This window comes from Salvelinus fontinalis, chromosome 4 (assembly GCF_029448725.1).
Source record: "Salvelinus fontinalis isolate EN_2023a chromosome 4, ASM2944872v1, whole genome shotgun sequence".
NCBI classification, from domain to species: domain Eukaryota; kingdom Metazoa; phylum Chordata; class Actinopteri; order Salmoniformes; family Salmonidae; genus Salvelinus; species Salvelinus fontinalis.
This window is the reverse complement of record NC_074668.1, coordinates 35228300-35255489: the sequence shown is the minus strand read 5'-3', so window position 1 is coordinate 35255489 and position 27190 is coordinate 35228300. Positions and strand designations below refer to the sequence as shown.

At 43.2% G+C, this 27190-nt stretch overlaps 1 protein-coding gene across 20 annotated transcripts in view; it reads right to left on the bottom strand.

Moving 5' to 3' along the window:
• The window catches only part of LOC129853625 (ankyrin-1-like), a 192295-nt gene that overhangs the window by 52649 nt on the left and 112456 nt on the right, over positions 1–27190 (bottom strand). For 13 of the 20 annotated variants that reach the window (XM_055919851.1, XM_055919862.1, XM_055919854.1 and 10 more), the window contains 3 exons: positions 5672–5773; positions 1870–1968; positions 836–1024 (listed from right to left, as the gene is read on the bottom strand). In XM_055919851.1, coding sequence (XP_055775826.1) covers positions 836–1024; positions 1870–1968; positions 5672–5773 — 390 coding nt within the window. Of the gene's footprint in view, positions 1–835; positions 1025–1869; positions 1969–5671; positions 5774–13352; positions 13438–14311; positions 14457–27190 lie in introns of those variants that run through there. The other 7 variants (XM_055919860.1, XM_055919857.1, XM_055919872.1 and 4 more) reach the window with 3 other exon arrangements.

Below are 27190 nucleotides of genomic sequence, written 5' to 3'. Positions count from 1 at the left end.
AGTAGACATACCTCATCACATATTAGAGGCAGAATCGTGCAATTTGGAAAACGTGCAATTGGTAAACATGCTTAAAGGTATGGCCTTTGCCCATTTCATTGCCAGAGTGCCCGACGAGTGACCAAGAGGTGCTATTTCTATTACCCGGACCCTGTTAATGCTGCTCTCAATGCTGCTCACAGCAATAGTTGAATTTTAATTGAATTGGGCTCATCCCACAGGAAGCAGAAATTGCATTGAATTTGAAATAAATTAAGTACAATTAAAGGAAATTCAATGAAATTCAAATAGCTACAATTCACTATACAAATATTTATTTTGACATCATGTATGGTACAGTACTATACTATGTATAACATAATGAAAAAATACATTTAAGTTTAAGTTTTAAATAATTACAGTGGTCTGGAAATATTCTAAGATAATTTTGTAGGTTGTCTGTAATAATTCGTAATTTGCTTACATGTTATTAAATATCTGGGGGTAAAAAATAAATGTCCCATTAGTTCAAACCCTCCAGAATGGAAGGGAACTACCTAACATTTCATGACAAAAACACAAATCAAAATGCTGATGAAAAATGTCAGTTAAAATCTAACTTATGTTGAAATGGTATCTTTATTCTTTTTAGTAATAACTGGCAGATGTGGCAAAGGAATGAGACTTTCATGTTTCATGTCTCAGTTCAATTTCTTTGAATTAAATTATACTTCCTTTAATTCAAATTCAAATTTCAATTAATGGGTTGAATCAAAATACATTCCGAAATTCAGACCCCAAACCCTGAGTTCCATGCAGTATAATGCAGCATAACTGTATTATAACTGTATCTAACTGTATGTGTATCCGTTGTGGCTGGTGGCTCTTCTGCAGGGGGTTCTGCCAGTGGGGTCGGGGTCTCTTCTGACACTGGTGGGGGTCTCACCTGGGACTGGGCATTGATGTTGGCCCCGTAATTTACCAGCTCTGCCACCACTTGCTCCTGCCCAGCCAGGGCAGCAATGTGCAGAGCTGTGTTGCCTTTCTGTGGAGGCACAGGACAAGACAAGACATGAGACATAATGTTTGTGTGAAAGCATCTAAAGTAGTGTAGTACTTGTAAGTAGTAGTAAGCTTTAATACCGTAAAACTTCAATTCATAGCCCAGGCGTTTATTTGCTTAAATCACTGAACACAACAGGCTAGGCGTCTATTTCCTTAATGCACACAGCTTTTGCTCATTTGCGAAGTTAATTGTTTTAATTCTAGCAATCTAATCAATTTCTTAATTTCCTGCAGTAATGGGTTATCATTTACACACTGTGTCACATTTCTTTTGTCTTAATATGCCTTTATTTAGGAAAAAATAATTTATTTGACAGAATAATTATTCTCCTCTTTAACTGTGCATTTTCACCAGTTCTTACTTTCACCAGAGGTCGATTGGCAGATTTCTGGGGGTCTGTACTCCCGAAGTCGTTTACTTTTTTTTTGTGCCTGCCCGTTAGCTAGCAGTTCTCAGCTGTTAGCAGTCACTGGTTAGCAGTTTCTTACTGGCGATAAAAACGGATGTTTACCATAATTTTTTTACTGAATTGTAACAAATCAAATATTAAATCTTCAAAACAATTCATGGTAATTCATGGCAACCTCGTAAACAATTAATTTAGACCCAGCATTTATTTGAAATAGCTGATTGATTTGATTTGCTGAACTGTATATCGTTGCCCGCTAAGGGACAAGCGGCTATTTGAGACTCAGCGTTTTAATTGAAGTTTTACGGTAAGTAGAATCATTTGAGTATGCAGTATATTGTACTTTGGTGGTGGCATAGGCTTTGTGGAGTACATGAGTGGTAATGTGGTAATGTGCAGGCGGTTGTGGGAGTACCTTAGTCTGGGTTTCCACATCGATGCCTCCATGTAGTAACTCCAGCACCATTTTAACGTGGCCTTCTTTAGAGGCCAGATGCAACCCGTTGAGACCATTCTGAGGGAGGAGAGAGAGAAGAGCAGACCTCACACTGTAGGGTCCCTAACACACACTGCACACACTACACACACAGCACACACAGAACTAAAAAACACAGACCTTTTGGCCTCCATCACACACTCCGCTCTCACACACTATAATCCCACCAACAAGTCAGAACCCACACACTGAACGCAATCTCACACTGAGACACACCAAAGGATCAGATCCCCAGACAAGAACTGCTCTGCTTATTATACAGCTCTTCCTAGATGGATAAAATGCAAAAGTATGTAACTGAGTCCAACTGTACCGTATGGTCAGGACAAACAGCCTCTACACATACAGTATCTACTAGAGATTAACAGTGCTCAGTTAGCAATAACGTTTGCCGGAATTATGATGCTGATGATGGTGAGGAGGAGGAAGAGGATGGGAGGGGGATGGCAGGCCGGTGGTCTCGGGGCTGGGAAGAATACGAGCTGTGTGAGATAGGTCTGACCTCACACAGCCTTCCTTCAGTGACACAGGACATGTGAGGTTGGACCTTTCCCACACCACTGATATTATTCCTCTGAGTGGAGAGACCACAGCACACCATCACTCTACTGCAGACTGGAGGGGGAGAGGGGGAGGGAGGGGGGTGGAAGCAAAGATGGGAAATGGAGCATGAGGAATAAAGAGAATGACAAAGGAGGGGAAAAAATAAGTAGAGAGAAAAGAGAGAAATAAGAGAGAGAGAAATAACTTGAGGGTGTGAGGAGAGGAGGGTTGAAGAGGAAGGGGAGGGAGGTAGGCAGGGAGGGTAGGGAGAGAGGCAGTCCAGCTGGGTGGCCGGTGAGCTAGCCCATGGCAGACGTATCTACTCAGACTGGGTACAAGAGACACGACTGCCACAGCCAAGCCTCCACCTAACCTCCATCAGGCTGACACCTCACTCTGCACAACAACAAATACAGCAACAACAACAACACACTGGGAGACACTCACACACAACCAATGTCACATCCAATTTCACAACCACACTCAACACACTTGAGACAATTCCAAAACACTAATACAGACTTGGTTTGAAATGACACACATTGCATTATACATGATTTGAAGGAGAATGGCTGTCAATGGTAACCTGAGACTGCAGATAAAATGTACTGGTTACCACAGGGTGTCTCTCTTCAGCAGCCTGAGGTCTCTTTACACCTACTTGTATGCATGTACCGAATCCTATGTTCATTAGGATCGTTTAACCTGGGAATGTGTTTGATGCTAATCTTGATTGGAGCATTATAGTACAGAGGTAGAGTGTTTAGCAAACCATGGCTAAGCTGGCCTAATGAGCTGGAGAATCACACACACTCTGCTGCCCTGTTTGTATGGCCTATAGGCAACCTCATCCCCCTCACGGCGTTGTCTCTGGCCACCATGGGAGCAGCCTCAGGGTAAAGCAGGCAGGAGGGAGGAGATGGGCCCGAAGAGTAACCCCTACCCTATTTAACACCTTCCCCCTCTTCCCTACCTGTCACCTACTGCAGAGAGACTGGCTACCTGGGCCTCACACACACACACACACACACACACACACACACACACACACACACACACACACACACACACACACACACACACACACACACACACACACACACACACACACACACACACACACACACACACACACACACACACACACACACACAGTACAGACATGTCATGCAAACACACACACATATTGCACACACTTAAATCTTACACACAAAAATAACTAACACAGTAATTCACATTCAAGACAAATAATGATATACAGTACACACAGTCAGGGACAATCCACCGAGCAGGTATTGGAGCAGAACAGAACACACTGTACACTGAGTTGGACCAGAGTCAAGACAGATATTCTGCTGGCTGATATCACATCAAACACATTTCAAGCCAAGAGAGAGACGATGGATGAGTCCAAAATGGAACCCTATTCTCTATGTAGTGCTATAGGCCCTGGTCAAAAGTAGTGCATTTTGTAGGGAATTATTACATTTACCTGACACTCTTATCCAGAGCGACTTACAGGCGCAATTACAGTTAAGCGCCTTGCTCAAGGGCACATCGGCAGATTTTCCACCTAGTTGGCTCAGGGACTCAAACCTTTCTCTTACTGGCCCAATGTTCTTAACCACTAGGCTACCTGCTGCCTCATATGTTGCCATTCGGGATGCAGTCAATCACCTCAGTCCAACAGAGAGGAGGATCATTACATCAGTGGTGTACCGCTATTCATTTGAAACATTTATGGTATAGTTTCTCTAAAACTGACTGGCTAACTAGCTAACAAACATACATTGCAGATCAATTCTTAGAATGTATTATTTTACACAACTTCTTATCACAGCAAAATGGCGGACCTTTATCCCATCATAAGAAGGTTCATGTCTAGGGCGGGTAAATTACTGTAAACTTTCAAAATGTACCAGTAAACTATCAGAATTTTGGTATCTTTCGAGGATTTTCTGAAATCTATCACAAGATATCTAGGGGCCCTTTTGGGTTTACTTCAGATTATCACAGACATCTGTAATTATCTCTGGCCCTCTCTCTGGCCTTATCACATCTAAAATAATTAAATAAGATTATTTTAAAATAGAAAATGGAATGACAAAGCATTGTCCTATAGTAAATATAAACCATCAAATACTGAATACCATTGGTGTTTAATATCAGGGTTTCAGCATGAAATGTTATTCTAATTATTTTTTATACGCTTTCATTTATTTTACTATGTCAATATTTGTTGTCAATGTCTTAGCTTTAAACTGGTGGCGTGCAGTACACAAGTGCATTACATCCATCTCACTGTAACACTCAGCATTTTATCAACATAATAGTTTCTTAGATTGCTTCTGTAACATGTGTTTGTGGGATAACCAACAAGTCAAATCAAAAATCAAATCAAATTTTATTTGTCACATACACATGTTCAGCAGATGTTATTGCGGGTGTAGCGAAATGCTTGTGTTTCTAGCTCCGACAGTGCAGTACTATCTAACAAGTAATATTTAACAATTCCACAACATATACCCAATACACACAATTCTAAGTAAAGGAATGGAATTAAGAATATCTAAATATATGGACGAGCAATGTCAGAGCGGCATAGACTAAGATACAGTAGACTGACTAGATTTAGAGTTGCACTGCATTGGATGATAAAAAAACATGAATGTTAGCCAGTGACTAGCCAGTGAAATATTCTTTCCTCTCTCTCTTGCCATTTCCTGCTCTTCCATGTTTTCTCTTTCCCTCTATCCATTCCTGCGCTCCCTTCATAACACTGCATCTGAACTTTGCTGATAAGACTCTTCCTGTGTGTGTGTGTGTGTGTGTGCACGCGCTGTCGTTTTGACATGGTCTGAAAGATGACTCATCTTTATTTGATCTAATGTGCCTATACAGTAGTTAACTTGTTTTCATACTTTTATTCATGCATTATTCTAGCGCTGCAGTATGATGACCCAACGTTGTGAAATACTAGTTCCACAGCCAACGCAAATGGACAAATTAAATGAAAGAGTGTAATAAATCAGTTCCATTAGCTGATTGAGACTTTTACAAACAGGAAGGCTTTGCTTGATCCTGGTGAATCCAAAATGAATTTCAGAGTTTGGAGACATGTATTAATGAACTCTCCACAACCATTTTGATTGGCTACCGGGCCTTGCAGCTCTCTCACCTGATTGGCTGTGTTGATGTCTATGCCGTTCTTTATATGGTCGAGGGCCTTGTCCATGTTACCAGAACGAGCCGCCCGCAGAAAACTAGTGACAGCATCAGCCTGAGGGAGAGAAAGGGGAGAGATAGAGGGGGGTGAAGAGAGGCACATAGAAGGAGAGATATTTATATTATTGTCATAAACCTTCATTCAAATCAAAACCATACAAAGTCAAAAGACACACAGACAGTACAAGACTATAAATGCTTTCCATTGGTGTTTCCTTCATCTCCCTCCACACTGTTATTGAACAGGATAGGACAGTTGGGCCAGCCCCCTCCCATTGGCCAATCAGAAGCAGGCCTGGCAGGCTGGGGACCCTAAAGGAGGGGTGCAGGTGATTTGCATCCACATAAAGACAGACAGAGCTTCTGTCCCAGGCTCCATCCCCGTCCCCATGAACCAGCTGCGTCCCAAATGGCACCCTACAGTATTCCATACATAGGTTAATGGTCAAAAGTAGGGAATGGGGTGCCATTTAGGATGCAAACCTTAGCCTCATTCGGAGTCTCTCACATCTGAGACTTGCTTTACCTCTGCACATACAGTAGGTGATAAGACCAGGGGACATGCTGGTGTTCTGGTGTGTGTCTGCTCTGCCCAGTGCTCTGGCTGGCAGTCTGGCTGGTGTTCTGGGGTGGTAGGGTGTGTGTTTAGTGAATGCTCTGGCTCATGGTCTAACACATGGTGTGGCCCTGTTTTAGTCTCTGTTTTGTTTGTGTCTGGGGGCGTCATGCCTCTCTCAGACAGGGGTGCTGAAACAGGATCACTCATGCGGCATGAGAGAGAGAGGAAGAGACAGAGAGAGGGACATGGGGAGAGAGAGATAGACATGGGGGAAGAGAGAGAGAGAGAGAGAGAGATGAGGAGAGAAAAGGGGGTAGAGATAGAGGGACATGAGGAGGGGAAGAGAGATAGAGGGAGAGAACGAGAGAGGGAGATGAGGAGAGAAAACGAGAGAGGGAGATGAGAGAGGGAGATGGGGAGAGAGAAGGGGGAAGAGTTGGATGAGGGAGAGAGGGTCTACTGCGGCAAACCCTCCTTCCCCCAGCATGAGTCTTTCTACAACATATATCGCTATCAATTATTCCCACACTCCTCAGGACTCATTTGCTCAATGTCTAGGTCTTTACATGTAGTATCACTCCGTCTGTCTAGCTGTCCAGCTCTCATTCTCCTTCGCTCATCCCTATTTTTCTCTCTGGTTTCTTGACCAAAGCATGGCCAGGGATTAATCAATGTGAATAAGATCGGGCGCAAACATCATTACACTTTTTGTGATATCGCAAGTCCCAGCCACCTACAGAATTACAAACACACACAAAAACATACACACTGCACACATTGGTTAAACGGCTTAGAAATGAAAATACATACCCACCCAAGCAAGTGCGACCACACACAGTGACTCAAAAATGTGTTCAACACAAGTTACACAACACACACTGCCACTGTGACATTGGCCCCCATTCAGTAGTGACTGGAACTGACCCTACTTTGACACAGTGGTAACAGAGAAAATGAGGACCCACATGCCCAAGCCGTGGGCATGGCAACTAATGATGCAAACCCTCACCCCTCAACAGAGCACCAGTGCAAGTGGTGCAGCTCTGTGCAAAGAAAAGACTGCATAAATAAGAGACGGAAAGAGAGGGGATCACTGAGAACGTGAGAGAGCTGTATGCAGCAGTAAATCTTTCAGAGCATTTCCCTGCGACAGACCGGTAGGCCTTTGAGTGTGATAGCTAACTCCACAGCCTGAGCACAGACAACCACTTCTCTCTCAGCCACTAGACGAGAGATTCGTCAAGGGAAAAAGTCACAATGTTTCCAACTCTCTACTTAAGAGTTCATGTAATCTTGTTTAACTCCGCTCCTTCCCAGTTAAAGGAAAAGCCACAGTGCTTTCTGGGAAATGTAGTTAGTCTAAGAGAACTAAGTGACTCTCACTTATAGGCCTACCTGTTCCTGAAACGTATTCCCTCCACTTGATCATCCTTGCGTTCCATCACTTCTCTCCTCAATCCTTAACCATCTCCATCTGTCTGTCAACACCCTCACACTGTCACTCTGGAAACTTTATGCGAGACCTTTACTTTCTCATGTACAAGACCTTGAACAATGCACACTCACACAGACATATACATATTCAAAACGTTTAAAGACTTACGCATGCACTGTCGTTTTATACACACTAAAGACAGCTTTGATCAACTGCTGTCCCATGTGGAAAGTTGAGGCTGAGACAGTCATCTTGGAGTGAACCTCAAACAGCACTTAGCACTTGTTAGCACTTAAAGCCGATTTATGGTCAATCCAGTCTGTATTGGCCACACAGCATTTTTCTGCAATGCGGCCTCTGCAGCAGTCAGTGCATTCCTACTTCTTGCGCTACGCAGAACAGAACAGAGCTATTGTGAAGTAATTTGTCAAGGGAAGATGTGGTACGGAGGTTGATTTGGCATCAGCAAGCCTCCGGAGGCTCCTCAATTGCGTCACACCCTCTGTATGGAGCCTCCGGACTGCATAAATCGTCTTTTAGCAAGCTAGTTATCTATGGAAGATAAACAGAAACGCTATATGGCTGTATAAGCAACCAGTGTTGTGTGCCTCTCTTTCAGTTCCCCAGTCAGTTACTTACAGTGACAGAGTTGTCCTGTTCAGCCATGGCCTCTTTCCTCTCTGGCCTTTCCTCTAATGGCCTACTCTGTCTCTCCCACTGTGAGAAAGGCGATAGCCCCCAAATCCCCTCCCTCCAGCCTTCTTCAGTACAACAAACTGACCCCCCTAATACACCCCAATCACTCTTCCTGTCGTACCCACAAACCCACCTGTTACCAGGGTTAAGATTACCGTAGCGGGGTACCCTCCTCACAGAAATAGATACTCACATAGTGAGTGTGTGCGTGTGCACAGACATGTAGAAACCTACTTAGCCTCAAATATATGCTGTCCACATACGATGCACAGGGTGCTAGATATTCCACCAAACACTGTGCATAGCTGGTCAGAGTGTAATTTGTTTGATTGTGAGTGTTTGTGTTCACTGCCATGGTGACTCAGAGAGCATCTTTTCAACACAGTTTGAGCAAAAACAGCTGATGACACGACACACACACACACACACACTTTACCTTCTGGAATGCACTCCTACAAGGTGGACATCGGTCAACTTGGCCAAGGTCAGGCAAAGTTCAGATGTCAGAGGGTCATTTCAGCACAGGGAAAGTACAGAAGTCTGACATGACCTATCCCTACACTAACAGTAGCCCTCCATGTCAAGGTCAATAACTTGGTTGAAAGTCAATTACACAAGTTATTCACATTTTTACTGTTCAGTACAGTGTGTTTATGTTGGTGTGTATCTGGCTTCTCTACTGTACATGAGTAAGATAGTATGGACTGTAGTGGTGTGTGTTAGGGAGAGGTACATGTCTGGTGCAGTCAGATAAGAGTGGAAGGGGCCCTCTGTAGGCCACACCCAAACTCTGCCTGCCAGGCTTCCACAGAGTAACACCACTCTCAGTGTAAACAAACTTTCACTCGCTCACTAGCCGGTCTGACACAAATCCACACACACAGCCACGGATGAACAAACGCACACGCACACAATCCTCTATTGTCTTGTAAATCCTCATGCTAATCTTAACTAACCCATTCTGATGGAGATGGATGTGGGTCAAGCTCAATGACTTATATATACACTAGATGACTGATAGGGCATAGTGGTAAAGCCGCCGCGTCTCCATCTCCACCTGTTCCACTCCAGCCATTAGCACAAGCCTGTCCTCCCCAATTAAGGTGGCACCAACATCCTGTGTTTGGAAGCTATATTTATTAATGTCTACATTCGTTTTTGCCACATTCATTTTATTACAAACACCTTAATGCATACTTAAATTATATTATGTGAGCTAAAACAAAAAATAAACCATTAAAAAAACAAAAAAGCATTTTCCTTAAAGTATCATTTTGAGAGGTTACTGTCCCCACTACACCAAGAAAATGCATTTATTTGAAATACTGTAGATTTCCATTCATTCCTATAGAGGATTACTCATACTGGGAAGTGCCAATATGGCTGATCGGTGGCTTCAAAACACCATAGTGCCCTCAAAGCTAATCAATCAGCTAAGTACCCTGGAACTAAAAACCTCCCTCTGCAACTGGATCCTGGACTTCCTGACGGGCCGCCCCCAGGTGGTAAGGGTAGGTAACAACACATCTGCCATGCTGATCCTCAACACGGGTGCCCCTCAGGGGTGCATGGCCAAGCACGACTCCAACACCATCATTACGTTTTTCGACGACACAACAGTGGTAGGCCTGATCACCAACAATGAAACAGCCTATAGGGAGGAGGTCAGAGACCTGGCAGTGTGGTGCCAGGACAACAACCTCTCCCACAACATGATCAAGACAAAGGTGATGATCCTGGACTACAGGAAAAGGAGGACCGAGCACGCCCCCATTCTTAATGACGGGGCTGCAGTGGAGCAGGTTGAGAGCTTCAAGTTCCTTGGTGTCCACATCACCAACTATCATGATCGAAACACACAAAGACAGTCGTGAAGAGGGCACGACAATGCCTATTCCCCCTCAGGAGACTGAAAATATTTGGCATGGGTCCTCTGATCCTCAAAAGATTCTACAGCTGCACCATCGAGAGCATCCTGACTGGTTGCATCACCGCCTTGTATGGCAACTGCTCGGCCTCCGACCGCAAGGCAATACAGAGGGTAGTGTGGACGGCCCAGTACATCACTGGGGCCAAGCTTCCTGCCATCCAGGACCTCTATACCAGGCGGTGTCAGAGGAAGGCCCTAAAAATGGCCAAATGCTCCACCTACCCAAGTCATAGACTGTTTTATCTGCTACCGCACGGCAAGCAGTACCGGAGCGCCAAGTCTAGGTCCTAAAGGCTTCTTAACAGCAGCTTCTACCCCCAAACCATAAGACTCCTGAACCCCTCATTTTTACGCTGCTGCTACTCTCTGTTTATTATCTATGTATAGTCACTTTACCTAAATGTACATATTACCTCAATTACCTTGACTAACCTGTGCCCCCACACATTGACTCTGTACCGGTACCCCTGTATATAGCCTCACTACTATTATTTTATTGTTGCTTTTTTGTATATATATTTTTTTTACTTCAGTTTATTTTAGTAAATACTTTCCTAACACTTATTTTTCTTAAAACTGCATTGTTGGTTAAGGGCTTGTAAGTAAGCATGCCACATAGTACCAGTACATAGTATCAGCAATCCTGGGTTTATTTACATCATTGGCCTAGCTCCTATAAGCCCTAGAGAGGACAGTGATGTGGGACTGGCTGGGGTTAGTGGAGCTACATCATCAATCACCCTCTACTGTTCTATTACTGAACTTTTACTGTATGGAAGGAGAGACAATAACCTGCAGCATGTCATCATTAGCATCACAGTACACTGTAATGCTATGTGTATCCCATTGTCCTCAGGCTCTGTACACTGACGCAAACACTGTACCTCTGTCTCTCTCTCTAATCCTCACATTCTTCATTAATTCTACCCAGCTTTCCTTCCTCTTCCTTTGTTCGCCCCTGTCTCATACAATCCTGTCCTCCTTTCCCCCTATATTTTCCCCCTCTTTTCATTGCTTTCTCTCCTTCTCTCCCTCCCTGACTCTCTCGCTCAGTGTTCTGGTGCTGCGGCAGACAGTATGACATCACCGCTGAGCTGGTGTACTGCAGTGTGTGTGTGTGCATTGTGAGTCCCAGACGTAGTCTCAACAGTAAGGGATTACTGTCGCTCAGTATCTAAGTAGGTGTGAAACCACGGCACAAACGTCACTCTGTGTGTGTGTGTTTGATGACAGGCTGTAAAAGTGATGGTTCTACTTGAAGCCCTGGATGACAGGACAGTGTGAGACTGCAGTTAGGATAGGAAGGAGGAGCAGTGCACGGAGGCAGTATAGAGCTGCCTGGTCTCAGGCTATTGTTCCGCCGGGGATAGTGAATGGGGCTCGGCCATTGATCTTGAGGAAGAGCACTCCCTCTCCTATGGTTTCATGGATCTGTGTGTGAGGCTGATACGGGCATCTAACCACTAACTAATGAAGAAACCAGCGATGAGTCTGCACTACGAATAGCCTGAACTACACAGCTCCCCGTCAGAGGATTAATGCGAGGAAGCGTGTGTAGAACACACACACACACACACACACACACACGGCACATCACCAATTTGCCGGAACAACACCAGATGCAGATCATACATATCTGAGATGCCACCCCAGCTATTTGTCCACCAGCAGAAAGGTGCCAATAAGAGGTTTTACATGTCATATATGACAAGAAAAATCCAGCACATAATAATAACTGTTATAGTACAGCTATAGCATGCTATCTAGGGCCACAACATACATACGCTGAATAATCCTGCAGAGACATCTTAAACAACAATTCCATTTCCATCTTTTGCTGACTTGTATTTGTTCTGGACATTGATTTTCTTTGCCTCCCTCCCTCCATTTCTCTGTCTATTTGAGCTAGCTAGCTGCAGAGTGAACGTGCTGTTTCCGGTCAGGGTGGTGGTGGTGTTGTGGTGAGAAGCCAGTCAGACAGAGACCCCCAGGGACTCTGGACACACAGGAACCAACCTGGCCGAGCAATTACAACCGCTCACTCAACACAGTCCATCTGTCTGTCCGTCTGCTTCCAGCTATGCCCTCTGATCAAATGCGTATAATAACTGTTCACGTTCTCACACTTCCTATATCTTTCTGGGGGAACCACAGAAATAGAGAGAGGACTGTATATAGAGTGAGAGAGACTGGAAGAAAGAGAGACAATACGCATTCCTCATGTGTACTACTGTGTAGCTACACTATCATTACTATTGGTAACAAGGATGCAATTATATGGAATCAACTAGAGACCGCTAATAAGTCCCATGGTTGCAATAGACTTGTTCTGTAATTAGGTTAACAGCTAGCTATATAGTCACTGTGGGGTTACACTATAGAGTGAGATCAGAACCAAGAGAGTGAGTGACGGGGTGTAGAGAATTCAGTGGGAGTCTGAGCTGTCATCTGTGAAATCAAACAGAAGCACAGTCAGTGGATCTACAGCTTTGAATCCGACTATCACTGAATACATCTCTATACTGACGTTTCAATACGGCTGCAGCATCGAGCTCTTTTGAAAGATGCGTGTGTGTGTGTGTGTGTGTGTGTGTGTGTGTGTGTGTGTGTGTGTGTGTGCGCGCATGTGAAAAAGAGAGACAGACAGAGGACAAGACCGAGAGCAAGGGAGTGAGTGAGAAGGGCAACTTGATCAGATACAGTCATTTGCGACAACAGTACAAAATGTTTAGCCCATTCTCTCAACAATGCACATACTTTGGAGCGTTCAAATTTCTTAAGGTTGCATCATCTGGCACTTCACAGCATCCTTAACCAAATCTGCTGTAGCTGAAATCCCTTCCTACACAGCAATCTCACTGGCTATACAGTATACAGACAGAACACCTTAGCTCTCTGCTGTGTGTCTTTGAATCTACATGCTCCCTAAACTAGCATAGTGTAGGAGCTTCACTGAAGCCAAGGTCAAATAATGTAGCTAATGAGATCAGTGTACTGATCATCAATGTACTTACCACCCCCACACAACAGACAGCCCACAACAGGACATCACATTACAGATAGACTAAAAGAAGTCACAACACAAGGAGTATTACAGAACAGGACACGCACCCCTCACGCACACACACACACCCCTCACACACACTTCTCATGCACACACTCCTAATCTCAGACATACATGCACCGCTACTCCCTAATATACTCTCAAACAACCAGCTCGACTCTCTCTCCTGCAAAGAGCTGTAGTTGCTACGGGACACCAAATACTATGAATGTTATGGACAGAACATGAACAAACAGAAGTTCTGTTTTGAGAGTTAAAGTTAAATAATTCACTCAACGTTCTGTCACTGTTGTTCTATTCTATTCAATTGAAAACTGAACTGAAAGATGAATCTGTTTAATATGAGACAGACGTCATCAGGAGACTTCAATATGGAACAGAGAAGTGTGTTTTCACGGTGTGTCTCTCAAACAGCCCTCTCTTTACTCATCATCTCCATTTCCTCTATCCTTCACTCCTTTCCTCACTCCCTTTCTCTGTGTGACAGACAGAGACATGGACAGATTCATTAGCGAAGGGAATACCAAATAGAGAGAGGGAAGCGAGGGATAGGCCTCCAAATAGTTCATGTGGAGAGACAGAAACAGAGAGCAGCGTGGTGAATGGCACTGAACAAGCTGTGAATCTAATCTGCATGATGACCTAGGAAAGTAAATGGATTACAATAGAAGGATAGTCTAATCAAAGTTTGCAGTAAGATGATACAGATGGACAGATGGGGAGCATTTGGGTTAGTTAGGGATCACAACATGGTTAAACTGTATAAAAAACCCCCAGAGCAGACAGATAAACCCACAGACAGATTGGCAGAGAGTCAGTAGCATGACAGAGAGAGGATAGAGTGAAGAGATTAGAGTGCTGAAAGAAAGAAGGGGACAGATATTGGAACACAATCCAGTTTCTACTCACTCCACAGGTGATGATCTTGGCCGGCATGCCTGTTGGCCCTCCACTCCCTCTCCGCTTTTCTCTCTTTCTCTCTGTCTCTCTTACACACACACTCATACTCTACTATCGTTCCCTTGCCCCCAGAGAGTGTGACACACACACTTGAGTGCACAGGGCCCGTCCAGGGGGAGGGGACAGGAGGGGAGGCTGGGGGTGAGGGGGGCCAGGGGGTTTATCTCTAGAGGAATGCTGCCTGTATCTAAAGACACACACACATACACACACTCATCAACAAATATGTTCCTCTCAGTCTCACGCTGTGTCGCCTCTCCCACTACCTCTCCGTCTCTCTTTCTTCATGCCACTTTCCCTTTACTGTCTCCCTCTACTCTCCACCAGCTCCCCCCTCATTCTCTCTTTCATCCCCAGGTTGATCCCTTCTTTTCTGCTGTCCCTCCTTCCATACATGTCTCCCCACATCTCTCTGTCCCTCCTGTATTTTTTGTGACAGCCAGACAATAAAAACAATTCTCGGGCCAGGCATTTCCCAAAAGGCGTGGTGTTTCGGGTGGAGAAAGCCTGTGCTGTGTGAGCAGGTCTGTTCCAGTCTGTAGAGTGACTTAGCGCCCAGCGGGTGGGGGGGCATTTACGCTGCCATTGCCCTATGACAATGGGCCAGACGCACGGGGCGGGGGGAGGGACCAGGGGGGCGAGTCTCTCAAAGGGCCCTGCCTCTTTTAATAAAGCGTCTGTCATTCTCCGCTTGAAAAGGCCTCCTTTTTCCCCCTCTCACCTCCTTTCTATCTCTCCTAGCCAAACGCTGGGAAAAGCATATTGCTGCCAAAACCATGCAGAGAGATAAATGCTTGTAGGAGAGGGGAATGAGGGGGGTAGTAGGGGAGCGGTTGTTCCTCCTGATGGGGGGTTACACACCACTCAGTGTCACTGGACCGTGACCTGGTTAAAAACATCACGTGACTGGGTCCTGGTGTGTTATGTGGGTGAGAGTTTCCAGTGCCAACCACTGCAGGGCAGGGGGCTGGAGATACTAATGTCTGTGAAGAGATGACAAATTACCCTGTGGTCCTCAGCTATAGAAGACAAATAAGCTCCTTTCATGATCTTAGTATTATCTAACAAAACTCTGCCACATCTAATATCCCCTGGCTCTGAGTACAGTATGTAGGGGGAAGCTAAAGATGAGTGATAACATAGCAGGAATAACAGACTGACAAGAGCTCTTCAGATCAGAGTCCAGATGTGGGTAATGATGGAACCAGGCTGGTATCTGTCAAGAGCCAATGGTGTTCTCTATTACGGAGAATTCTAAAACAGCACCAGTCTGCCTGGCCCACCCATAGCCATCACCCATTGCCAAACTTTAACCAAAGACTAGGCCTAGACTGGGGCAAAGAGAGACACATAGAGGAACAAGCCATGACTCTCTGAATGTGTATGGGTCAGGACCAGGGTTATATGCTGTGATATACTGTGCTCTCCTGTATTGTGGTGTGGCTGATTTAGGTTAGGGGCAGACGTGCCCCCTAGACCTCCTATGCTGCCCCCCTCGTTGGCAGGACAAAGCCCCTCTCTCCCTGCTCTTTAGGGCCACTGCCATCAGCGTGTGGCAGGCGCTTTGTGGGGGTTATTGCCTATTTCCTGATGCTTCCTGAAACACTGGGGAGACTTCAAAAGGTGGTGGAGGTATCAACATCAACAAACTGTCATTCTGTCACACACTCATACTTTGCCATACACACAGTCGCATGAACACACAAATGCAAACTCTGAAAAGCGCGTGCACACACACACACACACACACACACACACACACACACACACACACACAGGTTCTTCTCTGGATCAAAAAGGCTTATGTGGTGGGCGTGGCAGGGGGAGTGGAAGAGAGCTTTGTCGGGCCTTCTGCGTGGCTGAATTTTAGACACATTTTCTGAGAAATGTTTGTATTTTTACAGCAGTTTCATGCAATTCTACACATTTCTCCATGGAGCTGAGATAATTTATTCCAATTTATTCGAAGCTACAGGCCTTAAAGCGGGCTAACAGACCATTCCATGTCTAACCCTAGACTAACACTGCGCTAACAAAGACCTATGGCTGCTTCTACACAGGCAGCCCAATTCTGATATTTTTTTCCACTAATTGGTCTCTTGACCAATCACAGTAAATCTTTTCACATCAGAGCCAATCTGATTGGTCGAAAGACCAATTAGTGAAAAGAATATCAGAATTGGGCTGCCTGTGCAAACACAACCTAACACGCACACATTGTACAAAGAATATACATTTTGGCCTATACTAAGCTACTGTGCCCCAATCACACCCGCAGGGTGAGAGACTTGCCTGTGGACATGTAAAGACAGCAACATAATGGACCTGCGTAACACAAGGAGGAAATAGAAAATAGGAGAAAGACGGGACTAACGGAGGATGTATAGCCACAGGCAGCAATTGTTTTTGGGCAGGACCAGTGACCCATCAGTCTTTTTGAGTGGAGAGACAAAGCAAGAGAGGAAGAAATGGAGAGTGTGCTTTTGGGAGAGAGAGGGGAGAAGGGGGGAAGAGAGCAACATCTCCCAACCCAATGGGCACAGATGTCAATTCAACGTTTATTCCCCGTTGGTTCAATGTAATTTGAAATGACTCATTTCATTGAAATGACATGGAAACAACGTTGATTCAACTGGTGTGTGCCCAGTGTGTATCCTTTTTTTTCATTATTTTTTTCTTCCTTCTGCTATGTGAGAGGGGCATCAGACAGAAATCTGGTGTCCTCCGTAATTATTGGGACAGTGAAGCATTTTTTTCTTATTTTGGCTCTATACTCAAAGTTCCAATTTTTTAAATCAAGTATTTGAGGGTATTTTCATCCATATCGAGTGAACCGTTTAGGGAATCACAGTACTTTCTGTACATAGTCCCCTGTTTTAGGGGAGCATAAGTATTGGGACAAATATACACTAAGTGTACAAAACATTATGAACACCTGCTCTTTTCATGGCATAGACTGACCAGCTGAATCCAGGTGAAAGCTATGATCCCTTATTGATGTCACTTGTTAAATCCACTTCAAATCAGTGTAGATGAAGGGGAGGAGACAGGTTAAAGAAGGATTTTTAAGCCTTGAGACATGGATGGGGGGTATGATATAGGATGCAATGTAATCATTGTGTGCTAGGAATATGATACCAAATACTAATCTTTTCACTTATATACACTTAGAAGTGAATTTGTCCCAATATTTTCGGCGCCCTTTTTGGACTATGTACAAAGAGTGCTGTAATGTCTAAACGGTTCACTCGATATAGATGAAAATACCCTCAAATATTTGATTTAAAATCGAAACTTTTGGAGTATAGAGCCTTTAACCTCAGACTCATTGTATCATTTCAAATCCAAAGTGCTGGAGTACAGAGCCAAAACAACGTGTCCCAATACTTTTTGAGCTCATTGTAGCTACAAAAGCAGAACATGGCCTCCCTGGTCATCGAGCTCTCATCTCCTTCCCTCTCCGTTTCTCGTCTTCTGACTGGCTGTGCTGTGGAGATGGGAGGGGGGCATATCAGGGAGAAGAGAGGGAGAAAGAAACTGATGGAAAACGAAAATGGCAGGGGAGCTTGTGTGTGTGAGAATACTGTATGTGTGTGTATATAATTGATATGTGTGAGAGAAAGAGGGGGAAATTAGATGATGTTGGAAGGAGGGAGATTGGCATCCATCCATGCAGTGCAGTGCAGTACAGTCTATGCTGGCCCTGTTCTGTGCTGTAATAAGAAAGTTATGTCCAGTGTTTAGGGAAGAAACTCTGAAAATATAGTTCACCAAGCTACCAATTACTTCACACTGGAAGAAATTAAGCTACCCCTATGAAACATGGAGTTCACTAAAACTAAAATGACTTTTAAAAAGTAGTATGTTTCAAGTGAAAATTAGGCAGGTCTTATACTGTAAAAAAAAGGAAATTATAGCCTACTTCATCCATATTTTATTTTAGCCAAAAAAGTAGTGTATAGTTCCAGTAGTTAACTACACCTCTACATGGCAAATAAGTAATTAACTACTGAAAACACTATCAAGATTTGAATTTAGTTTAATTACCACCAAGCTACAGCAAAAAGTAGTTAAAGAGATTCTCCACTACTTTTGTATACTTTGTATACTTCGTTTCAGGAAAGGCGTATGTCGCAAGAAACAACTTCACAGGAGAGGCATTTGAACGTTTATTTACATTTTTTTAATCAAAATGCATTTTTTGGCAGATATGCCTTCTTGAACATTTTAACTTAATGTGACTTAATAACAAACTTGTATGCCATCTGTATATATGAATACGGTTGTTAATTTACGAGCCTAGTTGGTTTAGCCACAGAAAAAGGCAGGGACCTTCCTGCTAGTCATGACTGGCTGAGATAATGAATGGGCTGGACATGCCTTGAGATGAGTTTCGGATTGGTCTGCCGTGTAACGGCGATAAACAGTGTTGTTGTCACGGAAGAAGTTGACTGAGTTTTGAAATCAGTGGAATGTCTGGTAGAAGCAGAGTATGATAAGGAGATGACTTCAATTCTGGCGTTTGATTGCAAATGTAGAGGGAGTCAAAGAGAACACAGAACACTGTTGTATAAAACACCTGTTTTAGGATTACATCTTCAAACTAAGGGCAACCATGGCACCCATGACAGAGGGAGAAATATCTGATGATTCTTATGGCATTGCACAGGGTCAGTTTGAACCAGAGTGACTTGACACAATGGGTCAAGCAAGCTGTACAAACAAAACGGAAATGACACAAGACGTCTTATTTAATGAAAGGGGTTGCAGTCTGCCGTGAAGCGTTCATCCATGTATACGGGTAAGAGTCTAGATACAGTTTCAGATGTTATCATTTCTAATTTTGTCAGAAAGTTGTTTTCATTTCAAGTTAAAGCTTACTGCTAGCTAATTTTCCATAAACATCAGATACCCCCTAGCGGCCAGAGGATTAAATCCCCTTGAGCTCAACATTTGAATTGACTGGAAAATAATGGCTTAAGTTTTGCGACTAAAGACACCCTTCTAGCTAGCTGACCACCGATTTTGATTGCAATTTATGTAAGTTAAGTTAGGTTTTGAGAGTTTTCAAAAAAGTAATATATATATATACACACATAGTGTGGGACATGCTGTATATTGTAAAATTCGACTGCGCGACAGACCACACATCATTTAATATCTAACTTTTTACCTCTGAAATATAGCTAACTGATTTCAGGCAGGTATATTTTTTTTTAACCAGAAGGCTAACCATCTAGTCAACTATTTAGTAAACACTTCAGATGCGATTTTGGTCTCTTTTTTGAACAACATTTAATGGATATATCTTGTAATTGAGCAAAATATTAAGGTGGCCAATAACTGGGGACCATATGCTGATAATACAGGACGTAATTTCTTTGCTAAACCGCTTATCAAAAAGCTAGTAGTAGTAGTAGTAGTATTTCCACTGAAATGTCGAACATGCTAATTGCTAACCCTTTAGCTAACATTTTTACGACACCAATAATCACAAAACATTGATGGCTTGATCACAAGATAACTGTTGAAGGTAATATATTTCTAAACGCTGTTGAATATGCCGATAAGACGGGGTGCAATACTAGCTGACATTAGGTGGCTGGCTCGCTAGCTAGCATTACGTGTATGATCTGTGTAGTAATATTATCTCAGACATCAATTTGCATTCTGGCTGGTCTAGTCCAACCAATGTCTGTTAACTTGGGCATGGCCACTGAGTGAGCATACGTCCACTTATGAAAACAATTCTCTCATTTAGAAGCTAAAATCACATTTCATCTTCTCACAAATAGTTTCCTATTTTAACATTTAAATTGCACAACAATTCCATGTGAATCTGATAACTAGAATGTGTAGACTTTCCAAGATACAATTTATGTTGTCCTATCATCAGACAACTGATCTGACATCATATTCTTCAAGTACCAACGGACACTTTCAACTGGTTGAGAAAGGGAAATATTGTTCCATTCCCCAACCTTTTGATGTTACCATACTTTCTCTGTGGTAACACAGGGCTTTCCAAGAGTCCATTCTGTAGAGTGGAGAGAAAAGGGGGAAAGGTATTTCTGGGGGGTCATAAACCTCACCCAACAGGGCAACGTCATGACACTACTATGCAAGTAAACATTTCGCTGTACCATTACACCTTCTGTAGAGACCCATCCACTTAGCAAGATGTGGCTGGGGTTATAGCATTTCTTCCACATGACACATCAATTTAGACAAGTGTGTCTGGGTAAGCGTCATCTAATATTTAGAAAATATTTTTATCTGGACACTCTGTTTACCTGGAATTTTTCCTTATTGTAGGCTACTACTTCTACCACTTTTAGTCTTGAAATCTTTACTACACTACTTACTGTTTATTACATGGCCTCACATAAGAATCCTTAAAGCGATGGGTGGGGCTGACTTAACTTCTTTGGGAATGGGGGGCAGTATTGAGTAGCTTGGATGAATAAGGTGCCCAGAGTAAACTGCCTGTTACTCAGGCCCAGAAGCTAGAATATGCATATAATTAGTAGATTTGGACAGAAAACACTCTAAAGTTTCCAAAACTGTTAAAAATAATGTATGTGAGTATAACATAACTCATATGGCAGGCAAAAGCCTGAGAAAAATACAACCAGGAAGTGGGAAATCTGAGGTTTGTAGTTTTTCAAGTGATTGCCTATCCAATATGCAGTGTAAATGGGGTCAGATTGCACTTCCTAAGGCTTCCAGTAGATGTCAACAGTCTTTAGAAAGTTGTTTCAGGCTTCTATTGTGAAAGGGGAGCGAATAAGACCACTCAAAGCCGGTGGCTCAGCTGAAAGCCTTTAGTTTAGTCTCGCCTTTAGTTAAGACGGTCGGTTCCTTTCCTTTCTAATGACAACGGATTTGTCCGGTTGGAATATTATTGAAGATTTATGATAAAAACATCCTAAAGATTGATTATATACATGTTTCTACGAACTGTAATGGAACTTTTCTGACTTTTCGTCTGGACTTAGTGCCCGCGCTTTGCATTTGGATTAGTGAACTAAACGCGCAAACAAAAGGGAGGTATTTGGACATAAAGATTAACTTTATCGAACAAAAAAAACATTTATTGTGGAACTGTGATTCCTGGGAGTGCATTCCGATGAAGATCATCAAAGGTAAGCGAATATTTATAACTCTATTTCTGACTTTTGTTGACTGCACAACTTGGCGGGTATCTGTATGGCTTGTTTTGGTGGCTGAGCGCTGTACTCAGATTATCGCATGGTGTGCTTTTGCCGTAAAGATATTTTTAAATCTGACACAGCGGTTGCATTAAGGAGAAGTTTATCTTTAATCCTATGTCAAACACTTATATCTTTCATCAAAGTTTATGATGAGTATTTCTGTAAATTGATGTGGCTCTCTGCAAATTCACCGGATGTTTTGGAGGCAAAACATTACTGAACATAACGCGTCAATGTAAACTGAGATTTTTGGATATAAATATGAACTTAATCGAACAAAACATACATGTATTTTGTAACATGAAGTCCTATGAGTGCCATCTGATGAAGATCATCAAAGGCTAGTGATTAATTCTATCTCTATTTCTGCTTTTTGTGACTCCTCTCTTTGGCTGGAAAATGGCTTACTGTTTTTTGTGACTAGGCGCTGACCTAACATAATCGCATGTTATGCTTTCGCCGTAAAGTCTTTTTGAAATCGGACACTGTGGTTGGATTAACAAGAAGTGTATCTTTAAAATGGTGTATAATACTTGTATGTTTGAGGAATTTTAATTATGAGATTTCTGTTGTTTGAATTTGGCGCCCTGCAATTTCACTGGCTGTTGTCAAATCGATCCTGTTAACGGGATTTGAGCCCTATGAAGTTTTAAGAGGCTGTGAACAATGCTGAATGGGTGTAGACAAAGAAGAGCTCTCCAGTAGGTGTGTCAAACTATTCAAGGGCCATTTTCTCCAAAGTGGGGTTACAAGTTTATCAACTTTCAAAGCAGAATTACTTTCCCATTGTTCCTCAAATGCAGTGTATGAAGTGCCATTTTGTAGCTCTGTGCTTTTATCCAATGTAAAAAACACAATTTCCAATTTTGCTGCATAAGACCGAATCAAGGTGGTCGGTCACATATGTGCAGTTATGTGCACCAAGTCATTGCTCTCTCTCTCTGCTGTGTCCACTGAGCCATTGGGCCCACCCTGCAACCTCATTGGATAACGCTGGGCAGGCATCTTGCTAGTTGTCCATCAAATGTGAGGGGCTTAAGCTCATTGCCTAGAACTAAAATTGCTAGGGGGCAGGCCCACGTGGGGGTAATGTAGGGAAAATGGCATGGCACAGCTTCAAGAAAACAGTCACTTTCAAACTAGGGATTTCGTGGCTAATTGAGGTAAGACAGTAATTCTGCTCATAGATTATGCATGTATGAACTATTCATTGATACATCCAGCCCAAAGCAGTAGCTTTAAAAAATACTTTCTTAGTTGCCAAAGTGCCGTAGCATGTTAAATTATTAGATGAATTACATGTAGTTCGCTACTCCCCAACCCTGGTTATGCCCCTTCACTCTTCTCCAGTCTGGTAATAACGCGGACGGACGGACGGACAGATTTGCACTGCACCAAGTGGGCCCCAGCCAACACACAGCCCTAACATGCTACACTAACTGTCCTGGGCTGGGTCTTGGCTGTGGAGTGGTTAGTCACTCCCTGTGTTGTTAGTGACTCCTTGTGTCTCTTCTGCAGGGAGATGAGATGCAGAGCTAGAAGGTTGACGCTTATTTGTCATGAGTCTTGGCCTGGAGGCAGAGTGGTTTCTGCAGCTGGCCCATCTAGCGGAAACCACTCAAAGTTAAAATTGTCTAGATCATAAAAATCTATGAAAACAAAAATGTGCTCTTTGGTCTTCATATAAGGTTAGGGTTAGATATTAGGGTTAGCAGTGTAGTTAGGGTTAAGGTTAGGGTTAGGTTTAAAATCTGATTTCAGGACATTGTGGCTGTGCCAGGTAGTGACCATTCTGCAGAGTTGTTTCCAGTACATGAGCATGAGTCATCTCAATAAATGCCAACCTGCACCGAGCTGCCTGGAGGAGCTATTCTGCAGAATAAGTGAGTCTGAGAGACATGGTGATGTATGCAGGGGAGAGTCCGGTCTAAGCAGCCAGCCAGGCCATAATTCACTCAGCCTGTTTAATAAGTGCAGAGCCCAGAGTGGCCCCAGACTCCACAGACTCCATTCAAACCTAATGCACTCCTCTGACACTGTCAGAAACAGGCTCCACCATTCTGGGACTTCAGGATAGTAGCCACTACTGTGGATATCATTCATCAGTCTGTAGAAAACGAAATGTTTACATTGTGATGTGATCAGTACAAAAACTGCAGGACAGTAGTGTCTCCGTGGAGTAGTATGAGTAGGTGTACTGTATCATATAGTGGTAGTAGTAGCGCTGTGGTAATGTTATACATTCAATACCAGAGGTCTACCTCCCACTAGACAGGACATAGTGTACTGCTATCCATAATCTACAGAACGGTATCCTGTTTGTCCCTGACTCTCGCGCGTGTGTGTGTTGGGTTCCTGGCATATCCAGATGGATAGGCCATGACAGAGGTACAGGCCTCAATTGACCATTTGACATTTGCTGCTAACTGCTTCTATATATCACCAGCCTCATCTCTCACCTCCAGTCAGAGAGAGGGAACGAGCTAAAGAATGGAGGGGATGACAAGAGAGACAGATGAAGAGAGCAAATGGTACATGGCTTAGTGGAAAAGAGGGAAGATGTCTTGGGCATGACTGTGGCAACAGGGATAATAAATAAACGCCTCCTGAGGAAGTAAAGAGAGTTTGCATGTGTGTGTGTTCAAGAATCTCATTGACAGTGCAGACAGGGGAGGCTGCTGCAGCAGAGAGGGACAACAGTATCCTGTACAACAGGGCAAACAAACTGTTCTGTAAACACAGGCCCACACAGACATATTAATTACCATACTAAGCTATCTAATAAATAACTATCCGCTTCCCATCAATTTGGGCAGTCAATATTTCCTCTCTGCCCATCTCTCCTTATCCCTCCATTCTCTCTGGGGGTAGTTGCAAAGCTGCTGCCTGGCCTATCAGAGGGTATAATGTTAATAAATATGAGATCTATGAGATTAAGACAGTTGCTCTCATCAATCAACACAAGGGCAGCCTGCAGACAGGCTGTATATCAGACGCCAATCACTCTATCACCCACTCCACCACCTCCTTCTCACCTCTCGGTCTTCCTCAACGCACACGCACACCCACGCACTCACACACACATACCATGATAGATAAAGAAAGACTTATAAATCAGATGAAAACCAAACAATGCAGAAATCAATGTGATTACATAAATGGAGAAGGGTTCCTGAGACCAACAGGGAAAAGTATTATTTTTCTTCTTAGTGCCTTCAAGTCCAGAAAATGTTAAAAGCGTACATGGCTGTGTATAGAGGAAATACAGATGTAGCATCCTAATTTGATCACTCTTTTGTTGTTGAGAATTTCCCTGCACTACAGGAAATGCAAACTTGTAGTGTATTTGAGTTTTTAAAAGGCTTTCCACTTTGAAATTTCAGACATGATTTGCCCTATCGAAAAATCTATCAACCTATACAAAAATGTCCATAAATTATAATCCACATAATAATTCACATTTCCTGTTGCTGAAGGATTATTTTCCTTCTGTAGCAAACTGTCTTAAATGAAGATCTGTAGAAGAAGCTGTCCTCATGTCTCCTTCTCATCTTTTTGGTTCCAGGTCCTGTCTCCGTGTGTAGGCCTATAGATGGCTCAACAGACCAAGATCTTCCAAATTCTTCATGACATTTAGTTTTCATAAGAGTGTAATCTCAAGGTCATTGAAGGTTGAGATGGAAACACTGTGCTTCCAAACTGAAGCTAGCAAAAGGCTGACATACTCAAGTAGTATTGAGCACTGGGGATCCTGCACTGGTGTATAGATTTTCTTTCTTTTTGATTTTCCAAACACTTCCCATTTGACTCTTATAGAAATAGAGGTCAAATACTGTATGTGTAGCCTAAACTGGTTGAGCTCATAGTTCATGGTCTACATGTTTTTAATTAAGACTTTAGTGGCCATCCTTGCTTGGGTGGGGTTCATCTATTCTTAGTAGGCCAGATTTCTTCCAAGAGACATTTCACTTCTGCTGAAATCCCAAATATTACGATTTCCTAGAGGATCAGCCAGAGTACTAATGGAAATAATTATGTTCTAATTTCTTCTTTCAAACATTTGGTAGGTGGCCAAATATATTATAACAACATTTTAGTAGTTTTGTATATTGTAATAAAATCTCACATTACCTTCATTTGAATTCTGTACTGCCAGCATCGATATCACTATGAATAAAATTGGAGTTTAAAGGCGCTACTCTAAATGCTAGCCAGAGTTTTTCACATGCAAATTAAAATCTAACCCCCTACCCGAAACAAATTAGAGCGGACTGCTGGTGACTGGACATCAATGGGCTTCATAATGTAGTCTGTTGCTACAGTAGGCTGGGAGAGCAGCTGTGACTGAGAAAGGAGAATCCACTTGACAGTGCTGGGGAGTGATAGTTACTTTTCTTATTGTGACTGTAGTGCAGTCGAACTGTGACAGATGGGGCTTTGGTGTTCCTGAGCATCTGCCGCTGAGGGCTCAATGAGGGGGGATGAGGGGAGTGGGACGATAAGGGACACGGTACTACAGCACATATTAAAGCAACCAGTGCTTTACATAAACTACTGACATTTCTAACTTACAGGGAGAGGGAGCGTTTCATTTGGTGTAAATTAAAACCGGGCCTCAAGTGATGTTTCATGGAGAGTAGAGCAGGGTTTAGGAAGTGAGTGTCCGCTGTAAATCATGAATCGGTCCTGTTAAACTGTCTGCACATTTCTCAATACACTGGCTTGTCCTATTTTGAAAATGAAGGGAAAGGAGAACCTTTCTGAGGGTCATAACATTAAATTATGGGTGTAGGGAAGAGTGAAGTGGAGCTTGATAAGAGAGAAAGTGTTCTAGAATGCTGGGATCAAGACGCTGGGATGCCATTGCAGGGGTTTGTGCTGCTGTGGTTTTCCACTGCTCTGCTGCCTTGGCCATGGGCCAGGCAGGGGGATTGAATTCTATAGTATGATCCATCACTGCAGAACTCTGAACACACACAGCCTCTCTGCGCACTATCTTAGCCCAGGACAGGAACAAAACTGACTTGCTATTTTGTGACTGCCTGTTCTGTTCTTTTTTGTCCCATGGGGATTGGGGATAGTACCCCCAATGATATCTCCTTACCATCTCCTTACCATCACTCAATTTAACCTTGCGCAATACCCTAGATGCAGTTGCACCCCTAAAAACTAAAAACATTTGTCATAAGAAACTAGCTCCCTGGTATACAGAAAATACCCGAGCTCTGAAGCAAGCTTCCAGAAAATTGGAACGGAAATGGCGCCACACCAAACTGGAAGTCTTCCGACTAGCTTGGAAAGACAGTACCGTGCAGTATCGAAGAGCCCTCACTGCTGCTCGATCATCCTATTTTTCCAACTTAATTGAGGAAAATAAGAATAATCCTAAACGTATTTTTGATACTGTCGCAAAGCTAACTAAAAAGCAGCATCCCCAAGTGAGGATGGCTTTCACTTCAGCAGTAATACATTTATGAACTTCTTTGAGGAAAAGATCATGATCATTAGAAAGCAAATTACGGACTCCTCTTTAAATCTGCGTATTCCTCCAAAGCTCAGCTGTCCTGAGTCTGCACAACTCTGCCAGGACCTAGGATCAAGAGAGACACTCAAG